Source organism: Clupea harengus, chromosome 10 (genome assembly GCF_900700415.2).
Source record: "Clupea harengus chromosome 10, Ch_v2.0.2, whole genome shotgun sequence".
Lineage (NCBI taxonomy): Eukaryota > Metazoa > Chordata > Actinopteri > Clupeiformes > Clupeidae > Clupea > Clupea harengus.
Window position 1 is genome coordinate 1 of NC_045161.1, and position 27,907 is coordinate 27,907.

Consider the following 27,907-nt stretch of genomic DNA (forward strand, 5'->3'; position numbering starts at 1 on the left):
TGTATGTCTGGTACATCTGAATGATCTGCCTGTCTCTTCTTGTCTCACTTCTCTTAGCCTATGAATAAATTAAATTGAATTGAATTATTTGGTTAAATACTTCCATAAACAATACAACGGAAATTATACAAGAAAACAACTTGCTGCATATGAGACTATATTTCCCTTAAACATCTTTATTCAATGAACAAGTTTCAAAGGTAAAAATACTTAAAGTATATAAAAACTTAAAGTACATGGGGTAAAATGATAGAAAAAAAACCCCTTTTAAACTAAACCTTAGCTTGGACAGTTAGTGGCTTCTGTGGTTTGATCAGTCTGATCTTGGGAAGAATGAGGAACAGACAGTGGCCCTAAGGGCTTTATTTGCTTGTGATTGGTCACCACCCCTTCGAAAAAATCAATGACGATGTCAGCACCAGCACTACATCCCTCCTTTTCATTGGCCAGTTTCCTCAATGCACCCAAAGCGTCCGTCATTTCCTTCATCCTATCCTGGGACTGGATGCTATTTTGTCCGTTCTCCTCTTCGTTTCCCTTTCCTTCCCTAGACACATCGACGTCAACAAGATAGTTCACCAGAAACCCCATGAGGCCGGAGCCGAAGCTGCCAGTGACTGTGCCTTGTATAGTCCCCAGGTCCTGTGGCTGGCAGAGGCTGATCAGATGAAGCAGTGACTGGCAGAGCTGAGCACACAGACTGGTATGGTACCGATACTCCAGGAAGTCCACTCCCTCTTTGCTGTTTTCTAGTGCCTTCGTAATGGCAATCCATACCTGAGCAAACTGGCAAGAGTTGCCATATTGAGCACGGGAAGAGGGGGTTGACAGGGCCGCAGCCGATTTAATGCGAACCTTAAAGTTCTTGCAAGACACTACAGCACAAGACAAGGCAGAGTAGGCCTCAGCTGACCAGCTTGCAGTGCCTGTATGTGGGGGGAAATAGGATAAAAGGTTATTTTATAAGGTATTTAAAACAGTATTCAGGCTGTGAAATCCTCATGACCAACCGAACCCCTCAGCTCATCCACACATGCCACAACACAAAGTTCAAATTGCCATATATTTGTAAACATTTGGTGTTGGTAAACATGTGGTACAGGTAAACATGATACACATTTAGAGAAAAACTGAGGGGGGATCACGTGGGACATTAGGTTTTGCTCTAAACAGTCTAGTATAAAGTCACTTCAAATTGCCCCTATTTGTCATTTGTAGTTCCAAGAATATCAGAAAGCAGTATGCTTTGGTATAGAATGGTTTTCATTTAGCTGATAGAAACTCTTTGGTCTTTGGTGTGTGTGTGAAGAGGCCCTCTTACCCAGGGGTAATGCAGTGTTTTTGAAGGCATTGCCTAAAGCATAACAGGCATTCCAGCGGACCTTCATGGTGGCGTCACCCTGCACTGTATCCACCAGTGCACACATGGCCTGCTCCAGGAGCTCCTCAAACCCAGGCTGCTCCAGCTGCTGCGGCTGCACCAGATGCAGCAGGTTTCCCAGAGCCCTCACCGCATTGCTCTTGACCTGTGACCCCACACACACACACACACACACACACACACACACACACACTATGAACACCGCTTACACTCATCTCCTGTGGCAGTAACTGTTTTCCATTTGGACACACACTCTTGAACACTCTAGATGAACCCTCCATATTGGCATACATTCTCCTGATATTATATCAAATGATTGTCATGTTACCCTTACCAGTAGCGGCAGCCTTCATAATGTGACGAAAACGACATTCAACATCGTTATAAATCTGGATCATTTATGAGTATCTGATTCATTTAATGCATCTGTAAAGCGTCTTGAGACAATTATATTGTTCTGGCGTTATATAAATAAAATTGAATTTAATTTAATCTGCTGTGACTACTGCAGGTCACTATGATTGCCATCTAAGGAACACATTATATCTGCAGGTTGCAATATAGCTAAACAAGAAGGTATTAATCTTACCCGATCTTTGTCCTTAGATGCTTGAATGGAAGACTTCACCAGTTTAAGAAGTAGTCCACCAGACAACTCTTTCTGGAAGTCAATCGCTACAGACTCCCTGGAGCTGATAAGAGAAAAAGACAGGAAACGCAGAGAGGGAAAACAAGCTCTAATAGAAGCACTGATACAAAAAATACAATTTACACACCACAGGCCCACAATACAGAAAAGAATATGTTTTAACCTCAAATGTGTCTCTCACATGTTAACATGTTTTAACCTCAAATGTGTCTCTCACATGTTAACATGTTTTAACCTCAAATGCGTCTCTCACATATTAACATGTTTTTACCTGACTCAAATGCGTCTCTCACATATTAACATGTTTTTACCTGACTCAAATGTGTCTCTCACATGTTAACATGTTTTAACCTCAAATGTGTCTCTCACATGTTAACATGTTTTAACCTGACTCAAAAGTCTCACATATTAACATGTTTTAACCTGACTCAAATGTGTCTCTCACATGTTAACATGTTTTAACCTCAAATGTGTCTCTCACATATTAACATGTTTTAACCTCAAATGTGTCTCTCACATGTTAACATGTTTTAACCTCAAATGTGTCTCTCACATATTAACATGTTTTAACCTGACTCAAATGCATCTCACATATTAACATGTTTTAACCTGACTCAAATGTGTCTCACATATTAACATGTTTTAACCTGACTCAAATGTGTCTCTCACATATTAACATGTTTTAACCTGATTCAAATGTGTCTCTCACATATTAACATGTTTTAACCTGATTCAAATGTGTCTCTCACATATTAACATGTTTTAACCTGACTCAAAAGTCTCACATATTAACATGTTTTAACCTGACTCAAATGTGTCTCTCACATGTTAACTATGATTGCATCGGTGAGGTTTCCAAGTGACCAGGCTGCCTTTGCACGGACATTAGGTGAATGATCCTCAAGTGCAGTGAGGATGACGTTGGCACTGTCCATCATGAACATCACATCCTGTATGGATCAGAGATAGAAAAATTCATTTCTGCATTGAAGAGTTTTATAGATAGATGTCATAGATAGATGTTCACTGTGTAGTTCACTATCCAACTGCCTAGCTGGGCACTATTCATCTATACCTCATCATACAGCATTAAGTTTACTACATTTATTTTAAACTGAATGCTTAAAAAAGGATTAAACAAAGAATCTAAGGATAAGAATCTAGGGATAAGAATCTAAGGATAAGAATCTAAGGATAAGCTAAAAGCTGAAATCAGTAGGTAGCCTATAGGGCTCATGTTGATTTGTTTTTTTAATTCACATTTGTTTGACTTGTTTGTTGTTGTTTGACGCAACACCCGAAACTTTAAAGTTCTCTTTGCGTGAAGAACAACTTTTTCTCAGCAGAAGCCACGAAAAGGCAACAAAATCATTAAAGAGAGTTATTTTGAAAACATTTCTTTTAGCGTTTTGGCAAGTAACTGTCTAATGTTCTGTTGTTATTTGTGTAAATGCCTGGATGACATCCAGCACTGGATGAGCAACAACTCCCTTCAGCTCAATGGCAGCAAGTCAGAGGCCATTCTTATTGGCACCCCTCATCAAACTAAAAAGGCCGGCATCACCCACATCACCATAAATGGTCACCCCACCCCTCTCTCCTCACTCGTCACAAACCTGGGTGTCAAGCTGGACTCATTATTGTCCTTTGATGCACACATTAAATCCATCTGCCAAACTTCATTCTACCACATGAGAAACATCTCAAGGCTGAGACCCTCTCTACCGAAACATGCTGCAGAAAAGCTGGTGCACGCATTCATCAGCTCCCGTCTTGACTACTGCAACTCTCTGCTGGCAGGTCTACCTGCGAAAACCATTCAGAGGCTGCAGTATGTTCAGAACAGTGCTGCCCGGGTTCTCACTCGGACAAGGAAATCGGACCACATCACCCCAGTCCTCAACTCACTCCACTGGATTCCAATCAACCAAAGAATAATTTTCAAAGTCCTTCTCCTAGTTCACAAGGCCATAAACACTACCGGCCCAACCTACCTCCAAGACCTCCTCACCCCTCATTTCACATCAAGGACATTTAGGTCCGGAAACTCAAACCTCCTTGCAGTTCCCCGGACAAAATTGACAAAAATGGGAGATTGTGCCTTCTCCTCACTGGGGCCACGACTCTGGAACAAGCTCCCGGAGAACATTAGGGCCTTAGATTCCCTCACTGCTTTTAAATCTGACCTCAAAACCCATTTATTTATCTCTGACTTCACCTAAAGTCCTGGTCTTTGTTTTAGTTTCTTTTCTGTGTTGTTTTTAGAATGCATTGTTTTAATTTGCTCTGTCCAAAATGACTCTGTTTTTAATACATATAATAATACATTGGTATATTATATTATCCTATTTTCTGCACTTCATTAGCACTTCTATTACTTTGTATTATTGTTGTTGTGACTGTCTATACAATGTTAAGCACCTTGAGATTTCTTTGTATTTTAAAGTGTGCTATACAAATAAAATCCATTATTATTATTATTAAATTAGGGAGTCTGTTTCATGTCATGTGTATCTGCTATTCCATGTAGTAATCATCCACTGTATCCTCATATTTCGCTCTGTTACTCCTTCCGCTATATCAAAGAGTTACCGTCTGTAATCTCTACGGAGATGAGTAACCGAGGTAACGGAAATGTTCAACATAACAGTAACGCAGCACGCTCTTAAAAGGGACAGAACCACATTCCTTGCACATTAGTAATAATCATTGTGTACGCAGGCTAGTCATGATTGTTATTCATCATCATATCGTTTGTACTGTATATAATTGTTCATATTTGTATGTCTTTGTTATTTATATAAGTTTAGAAACCACGGTTCCTTATCACGGCTATCACTGTTCATTCTATTACGGGTCAATCACAGCATGGTTCATTATTCAACATCAAGGCTATTCATGGTCTATGTCATGAGTGTGTGTGTGTGTGTGTGTGTGTGTGTGTAAATAAATAAACATCAGTGTTGACGATTTGGCATCCTTCTGTTCTGACCGGACAACCTGTGGTGATTGACACCTCCTAGAACAGCCCTTAGGGATCCAACCTGTGGTGATTGGCTAACAGCCCTTAGGGATCCAACCTGTGGTGATTGGCTAACAGCCCTTAGGGATCCAACCTGTGGTGATTGGCTAACAGCCCTTAGGGATCCAACCTGTGGTGATTGGTCTAGAACAGCCCTTAGGGATCCAACCTGTGGTGATTGGCCCTTAGGGATCCAACCTGTGGTGATTGGCCCTTAGGGAGCCAACCTGTGGTGATTGGCCCTTAGGGAGCCAACCTGTGGTGATTGGCCCTTAGGGATCCAACCTGTGGTGATTGGCCCTTAGGGATCCAACCTGTGGTGATTGGCCCTTAGGGATCCAACCTGTGGTTTTTCACATCCTTTTGTCATTTGTCTAACCCTTAGCAAACTTCTTCCGTTCTTAATGCATTTGAGACCATCAGTTGTGTTGTTCCGAGTTGGTGTTGGTATATAATAGTTCTATTTGCCTACTATATTCATCCATATTACGGCAAGAACTGCTGACCTAAGTGTCGAGAAACAATAATCTGTGTTTTGTGTAGGGACAGTGATACCTCCGAAAGACCAGGGAAAAGGATGTAGACTCCGAGGGCGCGGACTGAAGCGGCCTTCACTAGGGAGTTCTCACTGTAGGTTAGACCCAACAACATGGTCATACACAACATCTGGGTCTTCTCCTGAAACATCAACAACCAAACCCATTAGGTTATTCAACACCATCATGAAATGTTGCATTAGTTTGCATTTTATGGTTGTGTGTGTGTGTGTGTGTGTGTGTGTGTGTGTCTGTGTGTGTGTGTGTGTGCGTATGTGTGTGTGTGTGTGTGTGTGTGTGTGCTCACCGGAAGCTTCCTGAAGGCTTGTGGTAATATGGAGGAGAGTGTGTGTGTGTGTGTGTGTGTGTGTGTGTGTGTGTGTGTGTGTGTGTGTGTGTGTGTGTGTGTGTGTGTGTGCTCACCGGAAGCTTCCTGAAGGCTTGTGGTAATATGGAGGAGAGGGTGTGTGTGTGTGTGTGTGTGTGTGTGTGTGTGTGTGTGTGTGTGTGTGTGGTGTGTGTGTGTGGTGTGTGTGTGTGTGTGTGTGTGTGTGTGTGTGCATGTGTGTGTGTGTGTGTACGTGTGTGTGCATGTGTGTGCGTGTGCGTGTGTGTGTGTGTGTGCTCACCGGAAGCTTCCTAAAGGCTTGTGGTAATATAGAGGAGAGGGTGTCACAGGCACTGGTCTGCAGAGTAGGATGCTGCTCATTTTGTAAAGCAGTGGTCAGTGGTCCACTCAACACCTCTGACCAGAACTGGATTACCTGCCATTGTTAGGATTATTATTAGGATTATTATATTATTATTAAAGTCTTGGCCACAGACAATAAGTGTGTCTATTCTTACAATATCTCAGCACCACTGAAAACTGTTCGTTCACAGTTGTTTTAACCAAAGATTTAGATCATTCTTACTGCTCTGAGATTATAGTTTGAGAGTTTGTGCTATATGTAGCACTTTGGAAGAGTATAAAACCGTGACGGCATGTCAAACAACCTTAACGGAGCCTGACGGACCTCAGCTTCAAAGGGTTCACATCTGGATCCTTATTAATGGCAAGAAATAATATGCTATAACATCACTGACATGCACAAACTCATGCCGACCGTCCAACATACCTTACAGAGGGGCACATGTTTTATATTCTCTGCAGTTCTTTCCTCTGTCCTGTATTGCTGGATGATCGCTGTTCCCAATTCCTCCAACAACTTTGATCAAAGGAAAGAGTTTGAAATGTGAATGTGAACTGAACTGAATTTGCATCTACATTAGAAACACATACATATCTTGACAGATTCTTAGATCGATTCCAAATTGGTAAAAATGACAAATGTATGTCTATAATAAGCATATTTATGTTTTTCTCTTATCTCTTGGAAACTGTTTCCTTTCTGCTGACCTAAAGCACTATCTGGAATGTTCTGATCAGCACCGCTGATGGCTAGATTTCTAGAAGGGAACTGCAACTATAATTAAAGTTAATAATCATAATAAATCCCTTAATAGACAGACCGATACTTAATCGTGGACACAACCATTTGACAATGAAAAACAGAAAGCAAACAGGGCCGGTCAGATTTCAGTGCTTTTAGAAAAAGTCGGTATTGCATCAAGACAGCTGGAAGACTGATATGTGACACTGTTTTCTTCAGACAAGGTGATGGGATAAAACTGGTTCAAACTATCTTATTGCATGTGAAGGACATCATTGGAAGTGGCATTAGGGGTAATAGAGGCTCTCATTGACCGTGGTTACATGGATTCGAATAACTGCCTTAGTCGGACTGAAATCGCATTATCCGTTTCATGTAAGCACCTTAGTCGGATCGTAGTCGGACCGCACATAGTCGGACTAACACCCCTGGATAACTCGATCCGATCCAGTTGATAGTTCGACTATTGCGGCATGTAACGGTGAATTGGATAAGGAACTGGACTTTGCGTCTTTGCGCATGCTTGAGATCCGCCATCCCTGCCAGGTCGTGACCCGGAAGACGAAAGAGACGATACGTTGTCTCAGCTGTTCATACTAATGACACGTTTATTTATGAATATCCTGCAGACTGTCTCACAAGCTTATTCTTGTTGACTATGAACAAACATAACAGAAGAGGTCCGAAGATATGAGTACCTTTACAACCCCTCCTTAAAAACATATAAGGACGTTCAAATTACGATACTTATGTGGTGCCAGTGTTGACAAAAACGTTGACTGCGACTGTTTGGACAGAGCGCGCTAATTCACCGAACAAATACTTTCATATTAATTTCCCACCACTTGTTAGTCATGTCATCCATTCATATCGATGTGAATCAATCAATACTAATACATCTTTAACTGTGATGTGTTTTTGTTTCATTTCACAACGTATTTACTGTATAATCAACGATAGCAGGTGCCCGCTTGTAAACAGTCCACATTTTATTTGCTTAAAACACACAGCAGTACTGTCAAATCAGAAAGCAAATCAGCTGTTAAAGGGCTGTTACCTGACCAAATACCTTTCAAACTCGGTGATAGTATTCACAACTAATTTGTTCTTCATTCTATCAAATATGATGAAGTGTGGTCCGCGACGGCCACAAGTAAATTATTGCGACATTTCTACGACATTATTGCGACATGGAGCAGGGTTCCAGATGCTTTGCCTTGCGCATTGTCATATCTATAACTAGCCTACTGGTACGTACAAAAGGAGAGCCCGCGAAAATCATGTGTGCGCTAACAATTGTCTGGCGCCAGGTCTTGGGTAGGAGGCATGTTGTTCCGGGGATATTTAGTTAAATGGTCCGCAAATTTTTATTGGCTAAGTGGTCCTTGGTCTGAAAAAGTTTGAGAAACACTGCTTTATAGACAATAACGATCATACACTCCCATTGCACTCAAAAAACCACACTCAAACGAGGAGATATTGTATCAATTAGCCTATTAAGTACTGTATTTATTGATTGCAAAGAGTTCAACGTTACAGCAACATAACTTTGCTCCGGTCGCTAAATCTGATATATCCGTGTGCATCATCGCTCTCCCTCTCTCTCTCTGCCACACCCACCCTGTAACCTACGTGTTTATACATTATAGAAGCAAGACCATTATATTGTAACAAATCACGGAAGCGTGGTATATTTGTTATGGCTTTTTATTAAACACAACACACTGTCACAATGGCACGGGCTTTATGCCTACGAACAGACTGTGCTACCGTCACCCACCTGTATAAGCTCTGTCCCAACACAGAACAACGACATGTAATTAGAACGGTAAGGAACATATAGCCTAGGGAACGTCATGCATAACATAAAGTATAACAGTATGCGCCCGCTGCACGGCATTACGGGGCGACTATGCCGACACGTTATAATATTCTGGTTTAAAGTTAATGCTTGTGAAATCAGCTGTCACTCGACTATTACCTGACCAATACCTGTCAAACTCGGTCATAGAAAAATATCATGAATGCATATTTATTACGATGGGGAAACTATAAAATCGGAGTACGGACAACTAATGCCCAGCGTTGACGATGCAGATATAGAGCTGGAAACAGCTAAATGAGCTACAGCCCAAATGCAGTGAGCTTTATCAAGCCCTGGAAAGTTCGGCACATTTGCCCGTTTCCACAGCGTCTGCTGAGCGGTCATTCAGTACAATGGGGCGTCTTAAGACATATCTTACGAAGTACGATGACTGACAAAAGACTGACTGGACTTGCTCTTATGAATATTCACACAGATTTGGAAATCGACAGCGAAGAAGTACTTAAACAATTTGATGCAACTGGCAGAAGGGCAATGCGTTTTGGCTGTAACCCATTATTTGCGCGCGTGTGTGTGTGTGAATGTGCATGCGTTTCTCTCGCCTTTTATCTTTCACCTTTGAATAATGTAACTTATAAACACATCGGCCTGGCAGAAACAAACAAACAAACAAACAAACAACCCAAGAGGCAACACGCATTTCTGGACCGATGAACAGACGCGATTCATGCTCAATCAACTGTTGTTGTTATTGGTAGTGGTGAAGAGGTCAAGCGGAAAGGGCTGTATCACCACTAGTTGTAATAAAAACAGCGCCACCTATCGTATCGGATATGACATGCTTTCGGCCAATGATTCGATTTATTCACTGCCATGTACATTGGGATAATAGCACCTACCCTCGAAAGAAAGCATAGTCCGACTAAGCAAAGATTCGAATTATACCATCATGTAAACACACTGATTGACTCCACTTTATCAGTAAAATAAGATAAGTTATCACACGCAGCATCACTTCCAATGGGGCACAGTGAGGGGGGGGGGGGGGGGTTACTAGCTGATTGACAGTCATAAATACAAATCTAGGGTTTGAAAAATAGTGTGTTCTTGCATCCTTAAGCATGTTGTAATATTGTAGTGGACTTGGAGACCAGACTTTTTCCATCTGTGCACTGCATTCCTATATTCGTTTTTACAGCTGCAAATATTGGACTTAGACCTAACATTAAGAGGTGCATATTTAGAGGTAATATTTAAAGTTACGATTTAATTTTAAGAGGCAATTGTTAAAGCTAGGAGTTGATGACTGAAAGGTAGCTATAGAGGGCAGTAGTATCATTTCACCTTTGTTCCATGTAACTGCACAGATGGATCTTGCTCCCTCAGACAGCAAGCACTGACCTGACACAGTTCAAGCAGCCACCCCTGTGTCAGAGAGAAGTAGCCCTTCACCAGGTGAGCCAAAACCTGGAAGAAGTAGCGAGGTTGAGACCTGAACCACACACCATGAAGACAAGTAGACATACAACATGATGATCTTACCTGTAGAGCCTCGAGCCTGACAGGTGAAGGCTCTAAAAGGTTCGGAGACAGGTGAGGGATAGTTTCACTGTCAGAGTGAGAACCCTCTCTTGGCTGGGTGACCAAAGATACACAAAGCCCCAGCAGCCAACAGATTCCTTCTTCGCCATCCTCCACTGTACATTGCTGTCTCCAGTTCTGGGACATATGCTCCTCGCGTGTAAAGCCCACGTCTCCCGACATCGTAACTGGTTGCTGAAGGAGTAGCTGAACCTCAGGCAGAGGGGCCTGAGCAGACACCAGTGCACCCAAAAGGGTCAGACTGGACACACGCACATTTACATCTAAGAAAGGGAAGAAAGTGGAATGGTTAACAATGTTAGCATTTTTATTTGAAACAAATGAAGTGAATCAAAGACACTTGAAATCTCTCATTTAAGAAACGGTGCACGAGAAACAATGGTATGTTGGCACAACATGTAGCGGAGTGCCTAAAGCAGTTGTATATTTTTCATATATCCCTTGCCTTGAGTATACTACTGCTATGGATAAGGAGAAACTTGGCTTGTTCAATTTCAGCCCAAACCACGCCATCAATAGTTCCATCTACATTTCGCTAGTGTGTCATTGAGTCTAGAACTTAGCCAATTCAATGCCAAGGATACGATGACAAAACTGGACAAGCTCTAGATTAACACCAGCACATGGAACAGTGGTGTATGTCAAATATACCACTCGAGAATACAATGCGTTGCAATGGGGATCTATCAACCATGTTAAAAAACAAACAATCTGTAAACTGCTTGATTGCACAGTAAAGGGGAAACACTATAATTTCTTTCATTCTTTACCTCTACCTCATCCATCACTCTCATGTATTACAAAGGCCGTTATTCCACATACACCATGGTTACCATGGCAACTTGCTGCTTTTTTTTTTACTTAAGTGCAGTGCCATAAGAAACATCTATTAAAGGGGTGTTCTTACATTTGAAAATATTGGAGAAAATCAAGTTTTGAAAAACAAAAAAAACATTTTGTGACTCATATTATGAGGAAGTGAGCTCCAGAGCTTTGCCGCCCCCTCCTGGTGGGATGGGCAAGCAGGTACACTTAGTTTAGACACTGAAAATCTCTGATCGACTTCTGGGGGAACGTTCAAGATGGCGACCACTGCGAAAGCTATTCAAAGTTTGAGTAAGAACATACGAGATTTGAAAAGTGAATTTAAGCAGAAATTTCTGAACAGAAATTATATAAAAAATTTAAAAAAAACTTCAGAAATGACAGAATATCGAGACCTCCAGTGAGGCGCGAGGCAAGATGGCTGCAAGGCACTGAGATCTTAATCGAAACTTCTTCTTTGCTGTGTTTAAAAGTGCTTACCGATCACTTTTAGATTAAGAACTTTTTTATTTACATCATGACTTCCAAGAAAGACCAAACTTCGACCAAGAAAGATTCAAATAAACAAGGCAAACAGGCAAACGATTCTGCAGAGGATATTGCTATGCCAATCAAGCGGGCAATGGCAGCCGAGATGGAATCACTTCAAGAATCTGTTGCATTTATGCTAAAAGAATCCCTAGAAACAGCTCTGGATCCTATACAAAAACACATGGCAGAGAACGGCAACATTCTCGGTCGTTAAAAGAGCAGGCTGACATTCACGCTAAGAAATTTTGCACCGTCAACCAAATAGATAATATAGATAATAGATTAGCTTGCGCAAGAACGAGAAAGAGATGCGCTCCTGTGTGCGGAGGTTAACAAAATTACCAAAAAAGTTTGTTAAAAAAACAAAACGGCAAGACCATGATCTTTCGGCTACTACAATACACCGACCGCCAGGCTTTCCTGGAGGGAGCGAAGAAGGCGAAACCAACTCTCCTTTGTCCCATAAAATACCACCTGACAGTGGCCTGCTTTTTCAAGACGCTGAAAAGGCGTTTGATCACCTGGAATGGCCATTTCTTTGGAGGACAATGAAAGAATTCAAGTTTGGGGATACATTCCTGAATATGAAACACTATATGCCAATCTTTCAGCCCGAGTATGGACTTAATAAATACGCATTATTTTGTAGAAAACCGTTGTCACCTGCCTCCAATGTTTATGTTGCGGTCACGAGCCGGCCGGAACGTAACAATTAGGATCTCGTCCGGGATAGTAGTAGTGTTTGGAGTGCAGATAGTAATCGTGGGTGAGTATGAACTAACTGTGTGTCGCTGAGTGAACATAGCAAAAACTCCTGTAGGTAGAGTTCTTCGCTTCCTTCGGAGTGCTATTTGTTATTTTCATTATTTTTAGCGGTAATCCCGGGGGAGGGGGAGGTATGTCAGAGTTGTTTGACATAAGACGGGGCACAAGACAGGGGGATCCCCTGTCTCCCTTACTTTTTACCTTATCCATAGAACCCCTGGCACACTTGATCAGAAACTCTCCCACAATCTCTCTTATTAAAATTGGTTCAACATAACATTCAATATCGCTTTATGCTGATGACACATTAGTTTATTTGGCAAATGTCCAGCTGGATGCAACATTCTCCAAAGCAAATTGTGTCATACCTCTATGATAGATCCAACTCCCAAAAATATACACCCACACCAGGAATGAAAGCCTGGGATAAGAATTAGACTGGGAAGCAATTTGGGACAACGTCTCTAGTGCCTCAAAAAATACAAATCATAGATATATACATTTAAAATTCTGCCATAGGGCATATGTAACGCCTAGAATAAGACATCAGATGGGATTTGCCTCTGACACACATTGCTCTTTTTGCCCTCATGGAACCCTTGGCTCCTTTTTTACATGTAATGTGAGTATCCAGAGGTATCTAGATTGTGGAGAAAAGTGAACGAAATTGTTACGGACGTAACAAGAGTTCAGTTTTCTATGGACCCTGCTGTGCACCTATTAAATGATGACTCCTATCTTTCCCTTGCAGAAAAAGATCGCTGCAGCCAAAAAGATTGTAGTCCGGGGAGAGCTGTGGCGCAAGCGGCAGCATCCCAGTACTATGAATGGGTCTGAGTTCGAGTCCAGCTCACGATCATTTCCCAATCCCTCTCCCGATCTCTCTCCAGCTCATGGTCATTTCCCAATCCCTCTCCCGATCTCTCTCCAGCTCACGGTCATTTCCCAATCCCTCTCCAGCTCACGGTCATTTCCCAATCCCTCTCCCGATCTCTCTCCAGCTCGCTTCCTGTCTGTCTCCACTGTCCTATCGGATTAAAGGCATAAAAGTCCCCAACCCCCCCCCCCCCCCCCCATCACATTTCTACTACCCACTGGCTGCAGACATTTTTGGACATATCTTACATGGAACTGTCGTCTGCAAGAGTAAATAAAGCTCAGAACACTCGTACTATGGGAGAATTTGATATCCAGGTTGAAAGTCATACTGTTGATGTAGACATGATCTGTCTGTGACTGTCTCAATGCTCTGTTGGGTGGAGCGGGAGGTGTGGGGAGTTGTGGTGGCGGGGGGGGATGTATCTGTATCTATATAACATGTAACCTGTGTTTGTTTATATGTCTTTGGTCTGGAAATAAAAAATGAACGAGAAAAAAAGAAATTACAGAATATCGCTGGTGTTGTCCGTAAACAAGGCACAAGGCTAACTGAGGCAGAACAGCGGGTGGAGGAACTAGAGACGGCTAATACCGAGCTAAGAGATACTCTCAGAGAACAACAGAGAACTCTCCAGGCTAAGATAACGGACCAAGAGTGAATGCTGCCAACCTTTACTATTCAGAACCATCAACCATTACAAGATATTGATATGATAGTTACATTTGTAGTTATTTAGTTAATCATTAACTAAAGTTCCAAATTGATGGTTTAGTATATTTTATGAGACTGATTTGGGATTGATCCTTTATTTTGAGCACCTTGTGTGACGTCTCCATGTGTTTACTTCCTTGATCTGTGTGCTGTGTTTAATAGTGGATGCCTATCCAATCCAGTGAGATCACCTACATGTTATTGATCTGTGTGCTGTGTTGAATGGTTGATGCCTATCCAATCACCTACATGTTATTGATCTGTGTGCTGTGTTTAATAGTGGAGGCCTATCCAATCCAGTGAGATCACCTACATGTTATTGGTGCTGTTGTCAGGATAGTACCAACATTATCTTGGTGGCCCTCATGAGATAAATGCACAATTGCAACTACGTTTATTTAGCACCCGTCCACAGAGGTCATATACCTAAATTACACTTTGGTACCCCTGCCTATGGACAAGAGTCAATATACCTACATCACACTTTGGTACCGCTGCCTATGGACAGAATCAATATACCTTTTTTCCTGTTTGTAAAACATATCTAGCAGGATTCTCTGCGTGGTTTGTTCACAGCTGGCAGCAAATCAGCAAAGCACAGCATCAAATACAGCCAGCAATTTCTATATGCTGCTCACACAAACAAAATGTCAGGACCTTGTGATAAACGGAATAATTAAAGGTCCAGTCTAATCGCAAATTTCCGAATTAATAAACCTGCCACTGTATCTGTATGTCACAAGTATACAAGTGTGCTTAAGCCGGACATACATACCTCGATGGTGAACATATTGCTGAATTTGTTTCCAAATGGGGCTCAGCAGCCCCGGTCGCAGGCGGTGGTATGGTGTATTGCACACCAGATGAGCCATGCACTGGAAGACAAGTCATAGCTAGGATGTCAGCCATTGAAAAACAATGCATCATACTCTAAGCCCATTGTCTGCAGACCTGCAAGGACTGTTGTTTATATTCAGTTAAAAAGAAAAGTCCTTGATATGGTACAATGATACATTCATTAATGTGGTGCGGTCACTTTAAGACACCTGGGACATCTATGAAGAGATAAGACAAGAATGTGACACTGGGGAGACAATTAAAGGTTGCACCAACACAAATGTGCTGTCGCTGAAGTCTTTAGTTTAGTCATACTAAGCACATGGAGGGGTGACCGATCAAATAAGATGCTAGGCAATGCTAGGTTAGACTAGGAGAGATGGACTTTTAGGCTACATCCTTTAAAACGGGTATGCTGCTACTGATACAATGTTTTAAATCATCTGCTAAACAGATTTATAAAACCCACTAACTTAACAGTTGGCTAGGGGTAAGTTATTTGTCCTGCACATTAACTAATACTTTTAGCTTGCTAACGTACATTATGTTGCATTTCGTCATGAATAATAAACCGTGGGATATTTCAGCTGCACCACTCATAATACAGCATTGGCAGTGCTGTGCTACTGAATGCACATACATTGGATTCATTAGTTAAGATAAATTACAATTAACAAAATGTAATCTCATCCGACCAGTAAAATACCCATCACACATCAGGACAAGCAAGTTTATAAAACTGTATTTTAAGATGATATTTCAATGGAGTTCTGGCTATAAATATGCATTTTCCCATGTCATTCATATTTATATAAATTTGGCAACCTTTTAAGTGGATTGATCCTGTTCAATCCCCTAGAAGTGAAAGTTCAACGTCAGTGAAGTGTTATATGACTAAATCTCACTATAAATGAATAGGAGGTTGTTAGGAAGTCATGATATAAGTGGAGATAAAAGCCAGACTACCACGTCAGACTGGGTAGTGACTAAAAATTGTGTGTAATTGTTTTTGTTTTCAGACGTAAATGCAGTTGAACATGATTAGCTCCTGTAGAACCTGTAAAAATGTAGATATGTTAGTACCTATATTCCACTACCTTTATAACTTGGGTAAGCGTCTGTGACGAAGACTCAGCCGTTAGTGCTAGCAGCAGACTGCGGTGCAGCTCCCTCAGGCTGGACGCCAGTGCTGCAGAGAATGAGGTGAAGGCCTGACGAGGAGCGCTCGTGTCCTCTGCTGAAGACAAGAAGAGTCGAGACCCTTCAAGCAGAGCTGACAGCACTTGGAGTGACCCTGCCCGTACCTAAGGTCAAATAAAGGAAAACAATGGGATGACTAAAAAGGATTATTAACTGCATGTTTTGCAAAGCCTGATATTCAACCTCCTCACAAGTACTTTTTAAACCATTTAGAAACATCTGTCAACTAGTCTGTTTTTGCATCAAAAGGCGTATTGTTTTTTTTGTCATTTAAGTTTTTAAAGTTTACATTTTAAAGATGCAATTCCATATATACATAGAATTTATACGTGTTACAAAAACATCTCACATTTGAGAGGGAAAACACAAACAAACAAACAAACAAAAAAAACACACAAAAACAAACATAATACAAAACCTTAAAGGCAGCCTATATGTACCCTCGCTGCACCCCAGACCCATTACAGTTTACATACAAATATACATCAAGTGTACTAGCACACATACACCCCTCTCCATTATATACATCAAGTGTACTAGTACACATACACCCCTCTCCATTATATTCATTAAGTGTACTAGTCCACATACACCCCTCTCCATTATATTCATTAAGTGTACTAGTCCACATACACCCCTCTCCATTATATTCATTAAGTGTACTAGTACACATACACCCCTCTCCATTATATACATTAAAGTCCTGCATCCCTTCTAAGTCACTGTAGACAAAATACAGTTATTCTGCACCCTTCCTATCATAAGTTCAAAAGTGGCTATTCTCTGTCATGAGCTTGAGCCACTCTGTAACCTCTGGTGTGTGTGGGGTCTTCCACTTTCGTAGAATAATTCTGGCTGCTACCATAAAACCTGTTATCACTCCAGGTTCTGCTTCAAAAGGCGTATTGTTTTGGTTTGTTCAAAATGTCCCCGGTAAACTGGCCCAATCTAAATGATTTAAGTCTTGAATGAATCTATGCTAGATTCTGGGAGGGTCTAGGACATTGCCTAAAATAAAATTACTCCACCTACCTCTATTGAGGATGTATACCATCTCCCAACGACAACATACGATGTCAATTTGAGCCTATTTCTTGAGCAGTTCACACTAGGTCACCTCGGAGTCCATTTGGTGTGACTCCTACTGGGCCTTTAAAGTGGTTTCAGCTGTACATGCCACCCCTGTTTTGATGATTTTAAACAGCTCTCTATCCAATGGTTGTGTTCCTGATGACTTTAAAAAAGTGTTCAACCCCTACATTTGACCTTGACTCTTCAGTTTCACATAACTATAAACCAATTTCTACACCACACTTTATTTCCAAGGTAATGGAAAAGCTCGTCCAAGAACTTACCTAGAACTGACAGAGGTGCCCGATTATTGTATTAAGTAATAAAGATAAAGTTTACGTTATGCAGTTGTATTTATAATTGTAACCTAATACAATCTGGAAAGATCCTGATCGTACAATATCTTGAAGTCAAGTCTTTTGTTCAAAGATCCTTTACGTTTGATTTGAGTTCAGGTTAGCTCAGTTAAGAAACAACGCAATAGAAACCTTGGGGAAAAGACATCAGATTTCACCAAATGTAAAGTAATTTAGCTATGACATCCGATTACTTCATGTGAACAAAACGTCAAGCTCATTTCATTGTCAGCAGTAAATGCCGGGTGGGTAAAGTAATTCAAGCAAATACATGCTCAGGTGCTTATTGGGATTTGTATGTTATTTACTGATGATTCACAAACTTCCAACACGCCATGGCATTCTATGCATGGTCTCACCTTTGGGGACGGGTCTTTCAGGGCGACCGTGAGGAGCGTAAGGCATGGAGGTCCACCAATGGGCGGGGTATCAGGGATGAATGCAGACCAGTAACCAAACATAACACGTTTGTCCACGCATTTGACCAAAGACAGGAAACAGTGCAGGGAACCCTGACGTATCCGCATCTGGTACAGCCTACAGTGTGCAAACAAACATTATAGGAACATCTGGTACAGTCTGCAAACAAACATTATAGGAACATCTGGTACAGCCTACAGTGTGCAAACAAACATTATAGGAACATCTGGTACAGTCTGCAGTGTGCAAACAAACATTATAGGAGCATCTGGTACAGTCTGCAGTGTGCAAACAAACATTATAGGAGCATCTGGTACAGTCTGCAGTGTGCAAACAAACATTATAGGAACATCTGGTACAGCCTACAGTGTGCAAACAAACATTATAGGAACATCTGGTACAGTCTGCAGTGTGCAAACAAACATTATAGGAGCATCTGGTACAGTCTGCAGTGTGCAAACAAACATTATAGGAGCATGGGGAAAGTGAAAGCATGGGCTTTGGGATAACATACTGGTAGCAGGTTATAAAACAAGTCATTTTATTTATTAAACAGGCTATATGTATTTTCTGTATGAATAATTGTCCAAGCTAATTGGTAGTATGATTTGCATACCGTTTTTTCATTTGAAAAACACATAAAAAGTAGATAAAAACATATAGGAAAATATAATTTAAATGAATTATGCTTGACAGGAATCAACTCAAATTAATTAAAAAGCATTTATATAAAATAAAAGAATGAGATACCCTTAACTTAATTTTTTTTACTCGGCCCTCTAGTGTTATTAGTGCGCCGCTAAAAGACGGGAGAATGGATGATGAGTTAGAATTAGAATTAGAATTAGAGCTTTTGGTTCACGAGGTTACAACCAACATAGTACAAGGCAGAATAACACTGCCTTTGGAGAAAGATGCTATCTGGCAGACTATTACAAATAAAATCAATGAGTTGTCATCTACATGGAGGGAGGTGGAGGAAGTGAAAAAAGGATATAAAGACGGACAAAAGAAAAAGTGGCATTCAACCGAGTTCAGACCAGGATGACCAGCTCAGGTCACCCACAATCCGAACCATTAACCATCTTAGAAGATGTCGTCCAACAAACACTGCTTTCTGAGCAGGTGGAGGGTGTGGAGGGGGTACCGCGGAGCCCTCTATTCAAGGTATGTATGGTCTGGTACCCCGTTGTGAACTTAAATGGACAAATTACAGCATTATTATATGCCTATATTAAATGATATATCAAATATAAACTGTTCCGGCCGGCTCGTGACTGCAACGCGTGACAACGGGTTTCTACAAAATAACGCGTTTTTTCTTCCTTACAATTATCACAACATGACGTGTCTAGGGGGTTTGAACGTCTGTAGCTGAGATAGTCAGAGAGAGGACCGGTGAGGCACACCAACGACCAAACAGATATCTTTTCTCATGTGCAAACTCCACGTACGTGTGCCGGTCAGTCTTTCTACAATAACGGAAGCGCTGGCGATATGCTTCAGGCACCAACTCATATCTGCGAAGTATTTCACTCTTCACAGTTTCATACAACCTAGATTGCTCAATAGGCAACGAAACATAAACATCCCGAGCCCTTCCCACTAAAACACTCTGCAAAAGAAGTGTCCAGGTCTCTTTTGGCCACTTCAGAGAGGTAGCCACTCTCTCGAAGTAGGGAAAGTAGTGGTCTACTTCCCACTCCGAGAAGGGTGGCACCATCCTGACATTTTTGCTGATGTCGAATGAGGGGGCAAGAGAGGGTGAGGGCTGAGTGCGTTTAGCAGCTCTTAATTAACTCCAATTACATTTTTTTGCAAATTCAAACTGCCGTTCGCGTTCACGCTCCTCGCGTTCGTGCTCGGCTTGTTCCCTCTGGAGCGCCAACTTCCTCATTTCTAGTACTAGGTCCATCTGTTTTTGTTCAATAGCAGTCTCTTTTACCTCTGAAGCCATGTCAGTCGAACTGACCCCACTTAAGTATATTTAGTGTATTCTCTGATAACGCCTTATCAACACAACAGCCCAGTCTCACACCACTACTGGATGAATTGAGCTTCATTCACAAACCTTTGTATACTTATGTGCACCCAGCACAACAGTAATCTGTCTAATTCACACAAATAAATGCTCCCTCAATGGAAAAAGAAAACACAACGAACCTGGTGAGTTAAACCCCACTGTGCGTCACTAGTAAACGAACCCTTTGTCTGGGCTTTGAGCTACTCCCCTCTTTACAGTTAACCATAAACTAACTAACCTTGCTAGTCTTCCACAGCTTGCCAGGCTCGAGGCAAACTTTAAACGCTCAACTCGTGGGTAGGCAATAGACCATTGATGCGGTCAACCTCCAAACCCCGAAGCGTACCCCCACCCGGGATTACCGCTAAAAATAATGAAAATAACAAATAGCACTCCGAAGGAAGCGAAGAACTCTACCTACAGGAGTTTTTGCTATGTTCACTCAGCGACACACAGTTAGTTCATACTCACCCACGATTACTATCTGCACTCCAAACACTACTACTATCCCGGACGAGATCCTAATTGTTACGTTCCGGCCGGCTCGTGACCGCAACATAAACATTGGAGGCAGGTGACAACGGTTTTCTACAAAATAATGCGTATTTATTAAGTCCATACAATTATCACAACATGACGTGTCTAGGGGGTTTGAACGTCTGTACGCTGAGATAGTCAGAGAGAGAGACAGGTGTCCACTGGTCCTTTTTATCCTCCACACCTGTTTGTGGACTTCAGTGTGCCTGACTCCACCTTCAGATGGATGACAGACTTCCTGTCTGACAGGAGGCAGCACGTGAAGTGAGGGAAGCACACCTCTGACCCCCTAACCATCAGCACCGGTTCTCCTTACAACTCTTCCTCCTGTATACAAACAGCTGCACCTCAAATCATCAGTCTGTCAAGCTCCTGAAGTTTGCAGATGACACCACCCTCATCAGGCTGATCTCTCATCATTTTTCACTTCTTCTTGCTGGCCATGTTGCAGTGACCATGATGTAGTGTTTAGCAGGCGTGGGCTACACACAGCGCATGTTGTACTGTGAAGGAGGGCCTTTATGGATCCTGGGTAAAGCATACAACGAATGTTGTGGCTGTCGCCAGCCAATTGTGCACTGCTATTGTATCCTGCCACCCTTACTATGCTTGTATAACTACAATTCCCCCACGCACCAAGCCAGCCAACATAACTAAACATAACTCATCACAACAAAACACATAAAGATTCCCAATATCAATAAAACTGGGCTACAAAGAGCGCATGTTGTACTGTGAAGGATAGCCTTTACGGATGCCGGGTACAGAATACGACGCGTGTTGCGGCTATCGCCAGCCAGTTGGGCACTGATGTGTACCCCACCACCCTTGCAATCCTCATTAAAATCCAACCAAAACTAAACAAATTGAATTCCCATACACAGTGGCCATATTACCTACTGTTAATTGCTTACCTAAATGTACAGTCAAGCCGGAAAGTCTGCACACCCCTTTCACCTTCTCCACGTTTTATTACGTTACAGACTTATACTACAATAGATGACAGAGCTCCAGCGTATCCTTGTGAAGATGGGAGAACCTTTCAGGAGATCAACCATCCAGGCAGCACTCCACCAATCAGGCCTTTATGGTAGAGTGGCCTGACAGAAGCCCCTCCTTAGTAAAAGGCACATCACAGCCCGCTTGGAGTTTGCCAAAGAGCACCTGAAGGACTTTCAGACCATGAGAAACAAAATTCTCTGGTCTGATGAAACAAAGATTGAACTTTTTGGCCTGAATACCAAGCGTCACGTCTGGATGAAACCAGGCACCGCTCATCACCTGGCTAATACCATCCCTACAGTGAAGTATTGGGGTGGCAGCATCATGATGTGGGGATGTTTTCAGCAGTGGGAACGGGGCGACTATCCCTGATAGAGGGGAAAGATGAATGCAGTTAAGCACACCGAGATCCTTGAAGAAAACCTGCTCCAGGGGGCTCTAGACCTCAGACTGGGGCAAAGGTTTACCTTCCAACATGACAACGACCCGAAGCACACAGTTCTATTGAACAAAGGAGTGGCTTTGGAGAAAGTCTGTGCATGTCCTTGAGTGGCCCAGCCAGAGCCCAGACCTGAATCCAATGAACATTTGTGGAAAGAGCTGAAAATGGCTGTGTACCGACGCTCCACATTCAACCTGACGGAGCTTGCAAGGATATGCCAAGAGGCAAAAATGTCCAGAAACAAGTGTGCCAAGCTCGTGGCTTCTTTCCCAAGACGCCTTGAAGCTGTAATCGTTGCCAAAGGTGCAGCAACCAAGTATTAAGCTAAGGGTGTGTACAGATATAGACCCCTAAATAACCTATTTTTGTCAGTAAAATAAAATTGCATATTTTCTAAAAACCTGTTTTCACTTCGTCATTATTAAAGTTAAAAGATGGGGAAAATATGTATTATTATCTTTTGTTATCCATATAATGGCGATGACCTTCACATCTGCAAAACTATGTATTTACTGTATGAAAGCTAAAAAGAAAATACGTTTTACTATGATTTGGGGTTATTTAATCACTTAAGCATAAATAAATAAGAAACAAATCATGTCATACCTTAGCTTTGCATTAGCGCCTCCCTCTGTGTCAGAGTACTCTGACTCTGAGCTTCTCCAGGATGGGTGGAAGAGTGCACTACCACCAGCCAACAGTTGGGAGGGCTTCTGGGACCAGTTCCCCATCATTTCTCTGGGATTTCTTCCACCACCTTGTCTCAGCTCAAGCTCTTTCTGGTCCTTTGCAGTCTCTTCTTTCTCAACTCGTTTTCCCTCAAATTCTGCCTTCTTAACATTCCCACGAGGCTTCTTCTTTTTGTTCTGTCAGGGAACCATATCATATAAACACTGATACAAATAATGGATGAAGCAGACTTTGAGAGGTTCTGCTGGAATTTTCCAAATCAAGTAATTACACTGCTGCATTCAAAGTCCCTTCCCCTGGGGTAAGATGCAATAACATACAAGTAGTATACATTTACATTTAGTCATTTAGCAGACGCTTTTATCCAAAAGGAGAGAACAATCAAGCTACAAGCAATAGAGTGTAACAATAAACACGACTACAAAAGGAATAAAAAGTGCAGGAATGTAACTACTGTAAGTGCGAGCTAAGTACTAGTTAGAGGACAGATAAGGAGAGGTAGAGGAAGGAAGAGGAAGGAAGGAAGAGGAAGCCTTGGTACATTACAGGCTCTGTAAATCCCCTTGAGACCATTTCAATTGTTATTTGCGTTATATAAATCAGGGGTTTTCAACAGGGGGTCCGTGGCCCCCTGGTGGTCCGCGGCATGAGCGTATTTTGATCAGTTTACCATTGAATTTTTTTATTTTTATAAATTTGCTTTGATATTTCAACACATTTCCAGATTACTCTTGAATATCGTGAAAATATCGTCTTATAGGCAGAATATCTGTGCAGGGGGAGGGGGCGTGGCAGCGGCTAGCGATGTACCCTGATAATTTCACATATTTAAGTGTTATAGGCAGAATATCTGTGCAGGGGGAGGGGGCGTGGCAGCGGAGGTTACAAACACGTGCAGGCACATCAGTGGGCCGCAAATTACTTTCTAGTCAGAATGGTGGTCCCTGGGACAAAACCAGTTGAAAACCCCTGATATAAATACATAAAATCAAAATGAATTGAAATTGAGTTCCCAAAACTAAATAGAAAAAGGCTCTGCCACCTACTGTCATTTTTGACTCTTGGAATTATGAGAGGGCCAATATGTTCAGATCGAAGAGTTGTTGATGGGCAGAATGGAACAGTTCAGAGCTAGGCTGTTCAGGGTTATGTATTGTTAGAAGGAGTATTTTGAAATGGATTCTGCTTTTGACAGGAGGGCAGTGAAGAGAAGAAAGAGCAGGAGAAATGTGTTCTTATTTTTTAGTTCTAGTAAGTGTGCAAGTGACTGTATTTTGATACAAAACAGTATTGAACATTTTTTTTATCGATTTGGTGTTGAACACAATAGGCATAAATAGTGTGTACTGTAAGCACAACAAAATGATAGACATACAAACATTAACCACATATTGTAGCTAGAAGGTGTAATGATGCTTTTGTTCATTTAGGAGTGCAACATAAGACGAGACGGAGGGAGTCTGGTGTTGACCTTTTTGTCATGTTTTTAGATTCAAGAACAGCTTGAGACAACTCATGATGAATAATCTAATTTTGAACAAAGGAGATGCAGATTTGCCTGTTGCGTAGGCTAATGCCAGTTGAAATTAGCCAAGTTAGTTGAAAATGGTGGATTGTCAGAGGAATATTTTGCTTGCTTTTTGTTTGCATGAATAGTGAAGCTGTTGGAATAACATAACATCTCTCAATCTCAATGGGAATTTGCATGTCTATAGTCTATGTGTCTGTTCATTTTACTAAACACTCAGATATTCTGGTGTGAAAATGCTTTATTTTAGGATGATAAGGGGTAACCATTTCCCTGAACAAAGATATAAACAATGACTAATGCATATTCAGTATAGAAAGGTCACCACCCCTCCCAATGTTACCTTTCGCTATACAGACACAATTGTTACAGCCATTTAATTGGCATGAAAACCAAACTGAGACATCAAGTGACCCAATCAGTTAGTCACAACATTTTACTCAATTTTACTGTAAGGAATTATAACAATGTCCATCTTAATTATTCTGACATGATTCACTACTAGTCTTTGTTGTCACTTCGTAGGTACAAAGTCATATGCAAAACAATCAGTGAGCTTAAGCAAAATGACTCCTACCCCTCCTGGTTTTGCTGGTACGGTCTCCTCTGAAACCTTGGCAACGGAAACATCATCATACTGAGGTAGCGGGGCAGGATAAAGGATTTTAGGCATCTCCACAATCATCCCTGGCAGTCCGTAGAACATTAATTTCTATCGAAGAGAGATAGATATAAACTTACCATCATTATCAAGTTTTATAACTTCGTATTATGTTACTGCCTCTCCCACCTGTAGTTTACATTCAGTCAAAGCCTATTCTGTCTTCATATAACGAGCACCTTTAGTACAGCCAGAAGAAATCCCAGATCATCCCCATGCCCTGGTTTCCACTTGACTCCATTTAAGAAACACTGCATGCCTTTCAGTGCACTCTGCAACAACTGAGAGTGAGAGAATGAGAGAAATAGGAAACATTTACATACATATTACACTGACGTTGGCACATCAAAATAAGATTTTTGGAATCCTAACATTAATTTAATTCATGAATGACAACCGCTAAGAGTTGTTGATGCCTTAGTTCAGATGAAATGGAATGAATCATGCCCGTCAAATCTGTGAGGCATCAAACAAAGAAGTCAGCCTAGAATTGAGACATGGCAGCAATTCATCTTAGTGGTTACGAGTGTTCACATTTCCCACACTTAACAAGAACGTGCGTGCGCACTTAAGGGGCGATATCCATGGAAACAGCGCTGAAATATTAACTCATTTGGTGACGTCAAACTGCCATTTGAACTTCTTAGGACCTACATGCTAATTCATTTAAAAGGTGAATAAACTTTAACATCTGAATATCAAACTTAAGAATGAACCATCTCTGAGTAGGCAGGCTGTATGTTCGTTACTCTACCCTTGCTTTATAAATATATATATATATATATATATATATATATATTCATGTTCTGCATTATGCATACGTTAAGCTATGTGTGTATCCAAGTACTTCTGAAGTTATAATGCTTTTGGGAAATGCTCCGAAAATGAAAGATGATTCGTAAGAACTATTTAGGCTTACGATGCTTTTGGAAAACCACCACACACTTAAATAGCTATGCAAAGGGTGTTGTGCTCATTCTGATGTGGCAAAGTATATTCCATTTTTGTAATACATGTGCAAGTTAAGGGTAAGTTCAAGTTAAGGTTAAAATGCAAAATGCTGGTGCTTGTATGAGCTTGTAGCTGTTTTAGCAGAACAACACCATATATAAGTACATAATTACAAATCGTGTATGTCAATTTAAATATGTAAAAACGTTTACCATATACTTGATAAATACTGTATTAGTATCGCAACCATTTCATTGAATGGAACATGAAAACAGTATTTTATGCTAAACATCTGTAGTTTTTCAAAGAGGAATAAATGTCCAGTGAGGGTAGAATACTAACAGTACAGAAGACAAGCTCTTCAACTCTTGGTGCTTTGGGAGTCTGCAATGTCTGCAAGAATGTCCTGAAATATATTTCACGGTAAGGCTCCTCTAGGTAAGGCTGCCCAGGAGCCCTATCATCAGAATGACAAAAGAAAGAAAATGACATCATCAATCAGTATGACTTATCTGTTCAAATCAACGATTAGCACATTTTTTTATCCACTGAGCAGCCCTGCAGGAAAGCCTAATCTCGGACACTTCTTGACCAACTGCCATCATCTCCACATATACAGTGGTATTGCAATGTCCAAGTTTATCTCGATTCCACTCAAACTTCTTTCATGCCCCAGTAATTCCAACCATACGGTGTCCCTCAGGTCATCCTCATATTCCATCAATCACAGTAGGAATCCATGATCAACACCTTGGTACTTAGAGGTCTTTCAATATAAGTGTAACCCCAAGTAACACGACTATTTCTTATGTTTATTAATAAAGAGCTTAATTTAATTATTATTATCTTAATAACAAAACTAACTACTTACCACAACTCCTTCCATTTACATTACATTTACATTTAGTCATTTAGCAGACGCTTTTGTCCAAAGCGACGTACAAGGGAGAGAATATTCAAGCTACGAGCAATAGAACCTGGTGTAACAATAAATAAATACTACTTTACATTAGAAATATAACAAAATGAAATAAAAAGAAAGAAAGAGTGCAGAAGTGTAACTGCTGTAATTGCAAGTTACGCACTAGTCGAAGTGCCAGTTAGGACGGGAAGTGCTCTCTGAAGAGTTGGGTCTTCAAAAGCTTCTTAAAGGTAGAGAGGGACGCCCCTGCTCTGGTAGTGCTGGGCAGCTCATTCCACCAACGTGGAACTACAAATGAGAATAGTCTGGACTGCCGTGCTTGCACAGACGGCAGTGCCAAACGACGCTCACTAGAAGAGCGCAGCATCCTGGGTGTAACATTTGCCCTTACAAGAGCATTTAGGTAGGTGGGAGCAGAACCATCAAGCACTCTGTAGGCAAGCATAAGTGACTTGAACTTAATGCGAGCAGCTACAGGCAGCCAGTGGAGGTCAATGAGTAGCGGGGTGACGTGTGCCCTCTTCGGTTGGTTGAACACCAGACGCGCCGCCGCGTTCTGGATCATTTGTAGTGGTTTCACCACGCAAGCCGGCAGGCCCGTTAGGAGGGCGTTGCAGTAATCAAGGCGTGAATTCACCAAGGTTTGCACCAGCAGCTGGGTGGCATACTGGGTTAGGTACGGCCTGATTTTGCGGATGTTGAATAGCGCAAAGCGGCAGGACCTAGAGACAGAGGCAATGTGGTCCGTGAAAGTCAGTTGGTCATCAATAATGACCCCGAGGTTTCTTGCTTCCAATTCATGTAACTTCCTCATATGTGCAAATATAAGGTTCATTTACAACATACAACTATATAGTTTATGAATACAGAAACTACAAAGTTAACTATTTCATTTAGCAATACAAAAATTACATAATTAATATCATAAAATAAAACAAATTATTCAATTATTTAGTAGTAAATCACTTACAGGCTCTAAATGATGACAAATATTGTGATATGGTATACTATAATTAATGACTGCCAACACCTTACTTTTTAATGTGTTAAAGGACTAATCGTATGCCCATTTTACTACAAGTTCATATGGTTCCTGGGGGTCTTAAT

At 41.4% G+C, this 27,907-nt stretch overlaps 1 protein-coding gene across 1 annotated transcript; it reads right to left on the reverse strand.

Moving 5' to 3' along the window:
• Window positions 1-160: 160 nt before the first annotated feature.
• Window positions 161-26,757, reverse strand: LOC105906567 (HEAT repeat-containing protein 6-like). The gene is made up of 16 exons (XM_031574884.1): window positions 26,221-26,757; window positions 25,107-25,208; window positions 24,844-24,978; window positions 22,655-22,914; window positions 17,984-18,161; window positions 16,095-16,301; window positions 14,936-15,035; window positions 10,389-10,711; window positions 10,191-10,313; window positions 6,707-6,796; window positions 6,218-6,352; window positions 5,608-5,730; window positions 2,856-2,980; window positions 1,971-2,073; window positions 1,322-1,526; window positions 161-926 (listed from the first exon to the last, which is right to left on the reverse strand). The coding sequence occupies exons 1-16, from the start codon at window positions 26,371-26,373 to the stop codon at window positions 280-282; spliced, it is 3,009 nt and encodes a 1,002-aa protein (XP_031430744.1). The 5' UTR covers window positions 26,374-26,757; the 3' UTR covers window positions 161-279.
• Between the last annotated feature and the right edge of the window lie 1,150 nt (window positions 26,758-27,907).